The 13,477-nt window shown below is 36.4% G+C and overlaps 1 protein-coding gene across 1 annotated transcript in view; it reads right to left on the bottom strand.

Moving 5' to 3' along the window:
- The window catches only part of HECW2 (HECT, C2 and WW domain containing E3 ubiquitin protein ligase 2), a 422,966-nt gene that overhangs the window by 151,539 nt on the left and 257,950 nt on the right, over positions 1 to 13,477 (bottom strand). Inside the window, 2 exon segments of the mRNA XM_020993535.2 lie at positions 2,257 to 2,332; positions 9,590 to 9,684. Coding sequence (XP_020849194.1) covers positions 2,257 to 2,332; positions 9,590 to 9,684 — 171 coding nt within the window.

Genomic DNA, 13,477 nt, shown 5'->3' with positions numbered 1-13,477 from the left:
TGCAGTGGATAGAGCACTGGCCCTGGAGTCAGGAGGACGTGAGTTCAAGCCTCAGACACATAAAACTCACTAGTTGTGTGACTCTGGGCAAGTTACTTAACACCACTTGCCTCAACTTCCCCCCCCCCCCAAATAATATGATGTGCTCAAAGTTTGTACTTTGTTGGGTTTTCAGTATTGGGTAACATAGACTTATGGGCACCAGGTCTCAAATTTCTCTGTTTGCCAATAAACATCTTGTAGAAAGATTAAGAGGACCAGGAAAAAAAAAAGATAAGGAAGCTACAATTATTTTGATCTATGTAATGCAGGATCAGGCTAACCTAATCTGTTCAAAACATCCCTAGTCCAAGTTATACTAGAAGTTTATACATGTGAAGGCCATTCATTTCTCAAAACTTCCTCAAGGCTAGTGGGGTGAGGGGAGTAGGTCAAAGAGAGGGAAAATAATAACTGCTTCATAGTAATATATTGTGGGAGAAACCTCAAGCTCTGTTCATAACTACTACTTTGCTTGTTTTCTGGGTCATAAGGAGAGGAGAAAGGCACAGATCTTGTGTTTCCCCAGCAATACTTTTAGAACTTAAGGACCTCTGAAATCAGAATGATCAACCAATTTCCTTGTTCTCAGCCAGCAAATCTGGGCTTCCCAGAATAAGATCAAGAAACTCTGGAATCATGAGAGAAACCAAGTTACACACTGGTTTTCCTGTTAAACAGTTTCACATTAAGGGAAGTTAAAGGAGGAGAAAACAAACTCAGAAGATTATACACCACCAATGAATTTATATATATATATATCTTATGTATATGTGCCTAAGTAATGGAGACATATTAGTAATAGAAATATAATAGGATTTAGACCTTGAAAGTACCTTAAAGATCATTAATGCAGCTCCCTAATAGCATAGAAGAAATTGAAGCCTACAGAAGGAACGGGATTTTCCCAAAGTCTTAGAGGTAGCAGCAGAGGTGATGATTCAAACTCAAGTCCTCTGACTTCACATCTACTGTCCTCATTATTAAAAGATGTTGCTTTTAAATGCTTTCATTTTTGTCTCCTTATCACTGAAAACTCTAACATTGTTCTACATGTTAATAACTCTATTGGCAGAGTATTGACCCATATTAATGGTCCAAATGAGGATGTCTGAAGCTAGTGGATTTCCTGAGCTCAGGAATTCTGAGCTTCAGTGAGATTAAAATGGATAAGGTATCTGCATTAAGTCTGGCACCAATACAGTAGGCCCCTGGGAGCAGAAGGTCCCCAGACTGCCTAAGGAGGTGAACTAGCCCAGGGCAGAAAAACAGGGTTTGTCAATCAACAGAAAGACCAGAGCCTTGAGTGTCTACATTTCCAGCCTGTGTCTGATAGGGAAATCCAGTCTCAAAAAAATGTTTACACATACATACATATACATGCACATGCATATATATGTACACGTATATGTGAATTGTGTCTGGTATTTTAAGAACTAGCATAATTTTTCCCTGTTTGGCTAATTTAATCTGTTCTTTTTTTACCTGAAAAGCTGAAAAATTCTGTGACTGTCATTTGGAAAGAAAAGCAAATGGATATCATTTAAGCCTCAGAAACACAATACCTCCATGAGTATAAAAACAGAATTTTATAGTGACAGACAGCTGTTGGGCTTTATGTTACACAAATTCCTTATTTCACAGATGTTGGCCAAAAAAAGCTCATCAAAAAGAAAGAAAGCTGGCTTTTCTGAGAGTTTGCTTGATTTTGTCATTCGGGACATTTCTCTTAGTTCTATGGCAAATACACAAATCATTACACCTTTCTTAATAACAGCACATTTCAGCTATTTTCCAACCTATTATGGATATTCTCCCATTGCCGTCAGAGAATATTTCTTTTTCTTGTGCCTGTACAATGTATTTTCCTTCCCTGAATACAAATAGATAAGTATAGGTTGTTTTCAACATGTAACAGAATTCTAATTAGATTGTCACATGCTGCATTCTAGCTTATTCTTTTTGTATGTCTGAGTTTTTAAATGAGAAGCTTAAAGAAGTAACTTCTTCTACAATAGCAAGCATTAGCTAACTTGCCTGGTAGTCAAATTACTATTGAGCTTTATAAATAATCAACTTATAACTCAATGAGAAATACTACTAGAAAACCTAAAGATATAAGAAATCTGATAGTGTGTGTGTGTAGGTGGAGCGGGCAGCATGTATCTGTATCTTTACAACATATAAATAATTTATAAGGCTGTAAAAATCACTTACCTGACAAGGTAAAACTGACTAATTTCCGACAATGTTGACTTCCTGAAGCACCTCCTTCCATGCCTTCTGCCCCCATCTAAAGAGAAAACCATTGAATGCATCAGAGATGATGTCACAGAAGCAGCAGTGATTCTATCTCCCAACCCGCTTTGGAAGATCAGTTATATGGGCAGCATGATCAACACTGATTTACAAACATTGAATAAATCAACAATTCGTGTCTTTCCCAAGCATGGGTAGTTTCACAAAGGCAGCATTAGGGAATAGAGAGCAAACTTTGCAAGCTTTATTAGGATTGGACAAAGATAGGCTCCTAAACCTCAATAATAATGATAATAATAATAACAGTTAACATTTATATAGTGCAGGGTTTGATTTATTGTTTTGCTGATTGTCTAAACTTAAGAAAGTGATGGAAAAAATGTTAAGAATGCAGATTAAACCTAAAACTGTTTTGTGTATAATTCCTTCCTCCCCACCCTACTCCCCCCCCGAACTGGTTGTTAAACATCTACCAGTACACTCCTGGTCACAATTCCCTTAAAAATAGTAGCTGCAGCAGGCTGTTCCTACACTTAATATTAACTTACATTTGGCCATCTGCTCTTTACTTCTTAAGAAGTATTTTCATATTAAAAACAATACCAGTAGCTGACTTTTATATAGTGCCTTGTGGTTTGCAAAGCATTTTAAATATATGATTTCATTTGGTGCAATGGGATTCTAATAATAATAATAATAATATCTCACATTTATATAGTGCTTTTCAGGTGTGCATGGTGTTTACACATATCTCATTTGAGCTTCAGAAAAAGCCTGTGTGGTACATACTATTATTATCTCCATTTTACAGATGAGGAATCTGGAACTCACAAAGGTTGTGCTAAAATCTGCTCCATGGTAGAGGTCTGATGCAAATCCAGGTCTTCCTGACTGCAAAGCCAGACTCTATCCATTCTACCACACTGCCTGTCTAGCCATTAGATCATAAGGTCTTTGAAGTCAGGGATTGTCTTTTGCTTCTTTTTGTATCCCCTGCACTTAGCACAGTTGCACTTAATAAATGTTTACTGATTGATTGATTGATTGATAGCACACAGATCAGACAAAACCAAGTAATCTTGGAGTGCAAGAGATCTCAGAGGTATAACCTTCACCTAACATGAATCTTCTCTTTAACTTACCAGGCAGGGTGGTTGTCCAGCTTTTGTTGGAAGAGAAATACACTTCCACAAGTAGCCTTTTCTGCTTCTTGATAGCTCTGATTGTTAGTGTGCCTTTTTCCCTTAAAATTTCCTCTCTTCAAATTTTTCCTATTGATTCTAGTTCTGTCTAGTTGACCCCTTGTTCCTCTGGGGTCAGATGGAACAAGTCTAATATCGCCTTCGGTGTAATAGCCCTTTGAATACATTAAGACATCTATTATATCCTCTCTCCAAGCTTCTCTTCTCTAGTTTAAACATCAATAGTCTCTCATATGCCATATTCTCATAGGCCCTTCTCTACTTGGGTGTCCATCCCATAGACATTCTCCTTTTTGCCCTTAATTTGCTTCCATTTTCTGGCACACTACAAAGAAAGCACCAATAGGAGTAGGTTTAAGCTTGAGGTAAGGAAAAACAGTGAGAGCTATCCAAAAGAGAAAAGGAAGGCTTCCTCAGAAAGTAGTGGGTTACCCTTCACTGGAGGTCTTCAAGTGATGGCTAACATTTTTAAGAGGATTCCTGTTCAGGTACAGGTTGGATTAGATGACCTTTGTGGTACCTTCAAATTCTGTGATTCTATGAAATATCCCCTAATGAAAATCTCCAGACTGGACCAATTATCCTATCCAGTGCTCAATGGAAGCAATACTTGCAAAATTCATGGCTCAGCTTTACTCTCCAACAGCAAAAGTTGTGAAAGACCTCTCCAAAATTGAAGAGATGGATATCAGTGGGAACCAACATCTGTACACAACACTTAGGGGAATTTGCCTTTTGTTTGAATAAATTTAGTCTATAGATTAATTCCAGTAGAACACGTCAACGAAGGAGAGAAACAATAAGTCACAATGATGGTAGGATTCATCAGCTCCCAAGGTCAGATACTGCTCTGCATATCTGAAATGTTTTCATCATTGAGTGCTCTGATGAATGACAGTGATGTAAAGACATCAATGACAGAGATGTGGGAGGTTTCTCTTGGCCTTGACACACCACAAAAGGGATATGAGAGAGAGGAAATTGATACTGTTAACACTGGGACTCACTTCCTTCCCTGTCGTATTTCTCTGCTGATTGCTCAACAGCTTTCTCAAACACCTCTTCCAAGAACTTGGTTGAGATCTGATTGTGAAACAACAGTTGTACCACATAGGCTGTGTAAGGATGAAGCTTGCTTATATATGTGGGAACCTTAAATTTTTAGAGGTAGCCGATCAAGATGTTAAAAATAAATTATTCCTATGACCACATATTCCATGTAGCATACTACAGACTCCTCACAATTCTGCTACTCATACTCTTCCCTTCTGGAGGTACCTAGACACCTATATAGGGGTTTTAGGAGGAAAGAAGTAGCTCCTAAATGTTTCCTACCTTCTCTCTTCCCCCTTTACTAAAATTCTCTTGGGCCTTTGAGATTTGAGGGCTAAAGAGAGGAATGGGTGCCCAGGTTTCAAATCTTTTAGGAGATATTATCGGCCTCAATTTTCTCCTTTGTGAGATGATGGAATCTATGGCTTTTAAAGACATTTCCAGTTCTATGATCCTATGAACTAGACAGAAAAGGACAGAGGGAGGGAAGAAGAGGGAGAGGAAAAGGGAAGAGGGGAGAAAGGGAGGAAGAGGGAAGGAGGAGAAAAAAGGGGAGGGGGGAGAAGAGAAGGGAGAAAGAAAAGAGGGAGAAAGAGGGGAGAGAGAGGAAGGGTAAGGGAGTGAGGGAGAGAAAGAGATGGAGAGACAGAGAGAGAGACAAAGAGAGAGAGAGAGAGAGAGAGAGAGAGAGAGAGAGAGAGAGAGAGAGAGAGTGTATATAACCTTCATCAGAACACATTAATCACCCAAATTCGTTATCTGATTTATGATCTGAAATGTTCTATATTTTGATTCTAAGTACTATAGTACTGGAGGACTTCTAAATACAGAAATGTAGTGATGGTCTTCATAGCATGCTTGAAGCAGATTAATTACCTCAAAGTTATCCACAGATTGTGACAGAGTGAACTCAATGCAAAATCAATAGAACCAATGCAATGCTTTTCTTTAGATTGGGAAAATCTGATTCCTTTAGTGACATTTGGAGACTTCAATTACTCCAGATCAAGAAAAGAGAAGCTGGAAATATTCTAATTAGGTTTGGAAGCTATCAGGTAATTTAAAGAGGTTGCCCTAATTTTTTACTGCATTTATTTTTAGTATTAACTAGAATAAAGGTTATTTCAAAACGTTTACTAATGTGATACTTTATTTTGTAGCTAGCAATATCTTAAATTCTTTCTACCATTTACCAGAGCTAACTAAAAACAAACAAAACAAGGGTGTTTTAAACCATGTCTATCATGCATAAGTAAGTGCTCAAATGTAGTGGTGGAGAGTTTTTCAACTCAAGCTTCTCAATGATTATTCATTCTAGAAAAGTAAATTTATATTTTCCACAGAGAGTTGCATTTTTTTTCTTATTTCAGGGGCACGGCTGCCTCTACTGGTGAATGTTCCATGTGGTCTACTATTCCTAGGCTGGCTCCAGCCATGTTTCATTTTACTCCCACCATCTTCCTGTGAACTGCCTTGCCACCACATTCATATCTTCTGTCATTCTCTCATAACTTTAACCATCCTGATTAGCTCAAAGTTCTCAATTCTCAAAGTTTTAGAATCTTAATCAAATCAATACTGCCATTGCTACTAGAAAGTTTATGTCAATATGCTTCCTTTATGGTACTTCCTCCTCCCCATTCCTATAATTTTCTAAACCAAAAAACCCCTCTCTAGCCACTACTACCTTACATAAAAAGGTAGCTAAGAGGTATAATTGAGAATAATGGACTCATAGTCAAGAAGAGCTGAGTGCAAATCCTACTCCAGAGACTTACTAGCTGTGTGACTCTGGACAAGTCACTTAATTTCTCTCAGCCTCAGATTCCTAATCTGTAAAATGGGAATAAAAGCTCCTCCCTTTACAGGGTCATTGTGAGGATCAAATGAGATCACATGTAAAAGCACTTTGGAAGTGTTCAAGTGATATATGTGTTCAGTTGTTTCAATCATGTCTGACTGACCCAATTTGGGGTTTTCTTGGAAAAGATACTGCATTGGTTTGCCATTTCCTTTTCTAGCTCATTTTACAGATGGGGAAATTGAGGCAAACAGGGGTAAGTGACTTGCCAAGGGTCACACTATAAGTAAGTGTTTGAAACCACATTTGTACTCGGGAAGTTGAGTCTTCTGATGTCAGGCCCCCCACTCTATCCACTGCATCACCTAGCTGTCACCAAGTAATACATAAATTCTAGCTATTACTTCATCTCCCTCTATTAGAATATAAGTTCCTTGAGGTCAGGGATTGTCCTCCCTTTTCCATTTATATCCCCAATGCCAAGTATAGTGCTTAACACATAGCACTTAATAAATGATTTCAATTAATTCATTCTTCAGAGATGATTGTTGCTGAAGGCATCCTGGTTAGCTCAAAGTTCTCAATTACACTCACTTTTTAACATTCCAAAGTCAAATTATGTCAGTCCTTACTGATAGTTGTTACATGTTAAATACTCAAGATTGGCACAGTGTCTATCTGAAACTAAATGACTAGATTAATGATATCTGGATATTTTCCAAATAGTTTCCAAAGCTCCATAAAAATGTAGACATGAATAATGAAAAGTAGCAAATACCTAAAAATATCTAAGAAAATAGCAAGTACAAGGGATGTTAAGCTATAACTAACTGTTCATTCAGGAATTGACAATGATTATCAAGTCCTATTCTTGTAGCCATAGAATATTAGAACTGGAAAGGACCTCAGAAGTCATCCAGTCCATTCTCTGACCCTCAGAGAGGTCAAAAGACTTTCACAGTCACTCAGCTCATCATGAGGAGAAAGAGAAATGGAATTCCAGGTCTCCTGAGCTGTTATTTGCATCTAACTGAATTCTCTCCCCTCTTATTTCTCCTGGCTGCTGCCCAACTTGTATGACTGTTTAGCTGAAGGTTTGGATTGACTATCAATTTTTGGTAATTTACCGTCTAGATGCTTTGTCTTCAGGACTGGATAACCATTTCCTCAAAGAGCTAGATAAAATATTAAGGTAGAAGAAAGAGACTGCTTGGCCACACTAGAGCCTAGAAAAGAGCCCAGGTGACATCAAGCCAGGAACGTCAAAGAAAATGCAACTCTCAACTTCTTTCATGTTGATCTGAATTTTTTTTTTCTCTTTGCCCAGATCCTAAAGTTCTTAAAGTGAGGAAGAAATTGAGGGTGACCTCTTCAGAACCATCACCAGAGGGCATCTGTGTACCAACATCTTTAATCCTTGTCAGTCAGGTGACAGAAATGTTTCATGATGGTTTCTACAATTCATAAATCTGAAAAAAAAATTAATTTCCCTTCTATACTAGATAGTATATAAGAAGAAGATGCCCTTTCCCCATTTCTTTCTTGTGAACTTCTGAATTTAAAAAGAGGAGACAAAATACCAAAAACTAAAATATTTTGTTTTTATTAAAAAAGAAATATGGAACATTTCACCAAAACTTTATAGAAGCAAGTATACTTTCCCTCCTTTTAAATCAATTTCATCTTACATGGTGAGGCAACATAGCAGAGATGAAGATTGGATTTGGTGTCAGAAAGACCTGGATTCACATCCTGATTCAGATATGTAATTAGATGTGTGACCTTGGGCAAGTCACTTATCTTCTCTGTCACTCAGTTTCTCGATCTATAAAATAAGGAGGCTGTACTCGATGGCGCAAGTTCTCTTCCAGCTCTAAATCTATGATCCTTAGTGCATAATAATACTGCTGAGGTGAGAGGCAGGAGATAGCTTGTATTAGGGCTAGTCCCTCAAAATGATTTTCAAGAGACACCTTCAAATAGGGAAAGATTTCTTTTTGAACCTAGGCTGGGACAGTCTGATCCTCTGAAGATACACCAATTAGTACATAGATACTTCTCCACAAAGAGCCTAAAAAAATCACACAGGACTGTCAAGATCTTAGTCTAGGAGAGTCAATATTTTTCACTCTTTTGTAATGACTAGATTTTCTAAAATTTTGCACAACAAAAGTTGAACTTCATTTCATTCAATAAGTATATTGATTTGATGCTCATCAATTGGGGAATGGCTGAACAAATTGTGGTATATGATTGTTATGAAATACTACTCAATGATCTTAGAAAAGCATTGGATAGACTTGCACAAAATAATGAAAAGTAAAATGAGCAGAAACAAGAGAATGTTGTATATGGTAACAGCAATATTGTTTTAAGAACAATTTTGAGTGACTAAGTCATTTCGACTTTCATAAATAAGCAAATTAGCTAAAAAGGACATATGAAGGAAGATGCTATCTATATTCAGGGAAAGAACTAATGAACAGAAGTGTGTATAGAACAGTTTTGCATATCCATACATATTTGTGTCTAATGGTAGCCATCTCTAGGGTAGGGGGGGAGAAAGGAAGAAAAAAGTTAAGAAAAGAAAATTACATGATAACTTTATTATGTTTTAAAAAGAATAGCAAACTGAACATAATAGATTTGCAGCTTCACATACAATCATCTTTTTTTCCTATTCTACTATGTTATGGAATTGATTGTTTTATTTCTTAAGTTCAGAATAAAATAAATAAAATTTTTAAAAATAAAAAATAAGTGTACTGAAAAGTTGTGTGTAAATACCATGTTTTGTAATGGCATTTTGCCATTAGCTTATGTTATAATGTTAGAGATATCTTATCTTTGTTCTCCCATCTTAATTAGCAGTGGCACAAACCACTCTGATTTCCTTGACTGAGAAAGCACTTAGTAGTGTGTAATATGACACTGAAATTCACTAGTGGGCTTCCATTTAAAGGCATCCTACAGTTAATCAGTTTATAAAACTAAGAACTCTTTTGTAATGAGAAGAATCACTCTCATTCCTCCTTTTTACACATTCAAGAATTTGTTTCTTTATTTAAACTGGGGCAATGGCTATGGTTTGTTGTGTTTTCAAGATGGAGGCTCTCCATGTCATAAGCACATTACCTGTTCTGTTGTCCACCACAACTATGGCAATGTTCCTTTAACAGCAATGGTCATGATGCCTGGCCATGCCTATATCATGGGATATGCAAACTGGACTTACCATCACAGAAGGATTTTTCACAGTAATACATGGGGTAGTAGCTCTCAGGGCTCCACTAATGCCGTGGTAGTATTTAAAGCATATTTTTATTTCCGCTGTAAAACAAAACAAGAACACAATCAATCACCTAAATAAATAGTAGCATCAAATCACTTTTGAATTAAATATGGATTATGAAGCCAAACTGGGACTCCTATAGGCCTGCTCAGTTTGAATTACTATTTCATTTCCAAAAGCCAAATCAGATAGCAACAAATTGTTCTGCTTCCTGTTTCCTTTTATATCTTGACAGCTCCTCTGAAAGTCTGATAAGAATGCTTCACACCCATGTTGTGTAGAAGGAGATGCACTCAATTTAATCAAATTCAGACAACCCTTACTGAAACTTATTGTGTGCAGTTCACTGTAGCAGCTGCTAGGGATTTTTTAAAAATGGTGACTACCTCTCTTCCTTTAAGGAGTTTATAATCTAGTTAGACAAATCACTAGTCAGTTCATGCACCTGAGTTTCCTAATCTGTAAACTGAACGGCTTTGTGGAAAGAGCACTAGCTCTACAGTCAGACCCCTGGTTTTAAATTTTGCCTTGAAAGTATGTGACCTTAGGCAAGTTATTTTACATTCCCAGGCCTCCATTATCTTATCTTCTAAAATGATGGGGTTGATTTAAAAGGCCTCTAAGGTTCTTTCTAGTTAGGAACTATAATCCTATTCAAAATCCAGGATCTATGATTACATGGCTAAACATATAGATGTGTGTTGTAGAGATAATCTATAAAATGGAATAGAGAAACAATATGATCAACCAATCAGAAAACCACTGATTATTTGAACAAGAAAGAAAACTGATGAAAACAAGCCAGCTCTCCCTTTTAGTTATTAGTGTATGTATTGACATATCTTTGATCTTTTTCAAATTCTTGATATGATTTTCTAAATGTCACACTTGAAAATATGGTAGTATTCCTGAAATCACCTGAGGCAGAACTCACTTTTTCTTGCAGGTGCTTGTAATAGTGAGTTATTAAGAATACCAGTAAAAATAGGCTAAATAACAAAGCTTGAAAAGCTAAATAACTTTTATAATATGTGTTGTCCTAAGCCACTAGGCTTTAAAAAATATATAGGATATTCTAATAGTCCATGCAATTATACATATATAATAATGCATATGTGCATATATACATACATACATATTTGTTTTTTCCAAGGTGCACTTCCCAGCTAGTTAATAAAGGCATACTTTATGGAAATGCCATTTATATTAAATGAAAGCTAATAGTGAAATAGGTTTAATTATGCTTATTGAGATTTTTGTGTGATTTTAAAATTGTTTTGAAGCAAAACTACATTTAGTGATTTCTCTCTCATTGTGAAGTAGGATGTTTATTTCAATAAATTTCTTAAGATAGATGTCAATTTCTATTTTTCATGCCCTTTCCTTAAAAATTGGATTCTACTATGCTAGATTATGACTTTAACTTAAAACTTTCAAAAAATTCTTATAATCTTTTATTTTAGGATATTTACGACAGGATTACAACTATGTTACATTTTTATTACCATGTAGCATCATCTAAAGCTGCCTTAAAAAGAAATTTGATACTTTAAGAATTAAGCTGTCTTTTAAAAGGATTTAGTATTTAACAAATTCTCTTCATTATAGCTTAAACAAATAAATAAGCTTTCAGTGGGTCAGTGCTTCCAAAATAGGTTTCCAAGCAACTACTTCATTTAAAATATTGTGTCTGATACCATGAACTTTAACCTTTCATCAGGAGATTTTAATGGATCAATATTGTTTTGGATGCCTATTAACCTCTAAAAATTAAGGCATTCTCTAACTATCTTCAATAAATAAAAAAGGATTAAATAAATACAAATGCTAATTCCTTTTCTGGGAAAGTGTCTATTATCTGAACAAGATCAAAGGGCATGAATAGAATGTGATCAAAGGCAATTACTTCTGTCATAAGTATTTCTCTTGGGACAATTGCTTCAGAACAACCTATGTATAACTGCTAAATGTTGCGTTTTTACCAAGATGTCATCTTCTATAGGGAAACTTTTAAAGGAAAAAAAAAGAGAAGCTGTAGGGAAGGAAGGCAAGAATTTATTGTCACTAGTGACATGCTCTCTGAACCAAACTTCAGGGAGATCATTTATATATTTTGCTCAAAATACCACAGGTAATAAATGGCAGAGCCAAGATTTAAATCTAGGTAGGTCCTCTGACTTGAAGACCAATGCTCTTTCCATTGCATGATGCTGAAATAACAGTTTAAACCTGAAACTTATACTGGAAAAGCAGCCATTAAGTGCTCTAGTAAGTCTGTGTGAATGATAAATTATTAACTAATCATTTTAAATGGCTTTGAAAACAATGAATAGTTCTTAAAGGTCTTAATGAATCAATAGATGGTATCGATGTAGAACAGCTTTATTCTGGTTCATCAACACAGGATAAGCTTTTCTCATATAATGTGGCCTTTTGGTCATTGTTCAGTTGTTTCAGTCATGTCTAACTATTCATAACTCCTTTTGGGATTTTCTTAGCAAAGATATTGGAGTGGTTTGCCATTGCCTTCTCCATCTCATTTTACAGAAGAGGAAACTTAGGCAAACAAGGTTAAGTGACTTGCCCAGAGTCACACAGCTATTAAGTGTCTAAGGCCAGATTTGACCTCAGGAAGATGAGTTTTCTTGACTCCAGGCCCCACACTCTCTCCATTGCACAACCTAGATGCCCATAATTTGGCCTGAAAGGACATTTTACCAAATTTGCAATAATAAATACTCAAGAACAAGGGCACAAACATTTTTTAATGAGAAGACCACACAATAAGAAATTTATGTGTATTCAGGCTACATGGTTTTGGTTTTTGTTTCTTCAATACAAAAATCCTGCTACACTAAAGTGAATGTTATGCACTTTAAAAGTCCAGTTTCCCTCTTATAAAAGAAGATAAAGGGATTGTACTAACATCTCTTTGCTCTCTAAGCTATCAGAGAGAATAAAATGTTTCTTTAAGAAAAAAGGACAGAAGAAAAGATTCAGTGTGATAGTAATAAAAACGATCTGAAGGAGAGGGTAAACTTGACCTATGTTAAGAAGGTTGAGGGCTGAAGAAAGTGACAGGGGAGAAAGGAGAAAGGACCACAGAACATTTGGAACTAAGGCACAGATATGAGGCTCTTTTGCAAGGGTTGGACCTGGAGTAGGGAGGAGAGACTGCCTGAGGAGGGTCTGTTATAGTGGGGATGTCTTACAGGTATGGAAAAGTCAGGATGGTAGCAGAGGTCCTTTTCAGTTCTCAATTCTGTGGTTCTATGGCATGAATACACATAGGTTGTCATGTAAGTGGTCATCCAGTAAAGGGAAATTAGAAAAAATGAAGAGTAAAGATAGGAACTTCCCTGCTAAGGGATTCAGAAGCAATGTTTGTCAATGAACATTAAAAAAGAGAGACTTGCCATTTTCCACAGGCATGTATCCAGGATCAGATGGAGAACCTCCCAATATCTGTCAAATTGATTACTAGGTAGCTAGGTGGTGCAATGGATGCAGTATGCCACTTGGGGTCAGGAAGACCTGAGTTCAAATCTGGCCTCAGACACTACTAGCTATATGACCCTGGGCAAGTGACTTAATCTCTATTTGCCTCAATCCATTGGAGAAGGAAATGGCAAACCACTCCAGTATCCTTGCCAAGAAAACCTCATGAACAGTATGGCCCAAAGGGTTGTGAAAAATAAGACACAATGGAACAACAACATCCCTATTGTTGTGATTGTTACTGCAGTTGTTATTTCTGCTGCTGTTGTTGCTGGTACTACTACTATAGAAAATATAGAAAGCATTGATTAAGATTATGAATTCTAGAGCAAA

The sequence above is a fragment of the Phascolarctos cinereus genome, unplaced genomic scaffold (assembly GCF_003287225.1).
Source record: "Phascolarctos cinereus isolate Bilbo 61053 unplaced genomic scaffold, phaCin_HiC Scaffold_726;HRSCAF=1367, whole genome shotgun sequence".
Lineage (NCBI taxonomy): Eukaryota > Metazoa > Chordata > Mammalia > Diprotodontia > Phascolarctidae > Phascolarctos > Phascolarctos cinereus.
This window is presented reverse-complemented; position numbering and strand designations above follow the sequence as displayed.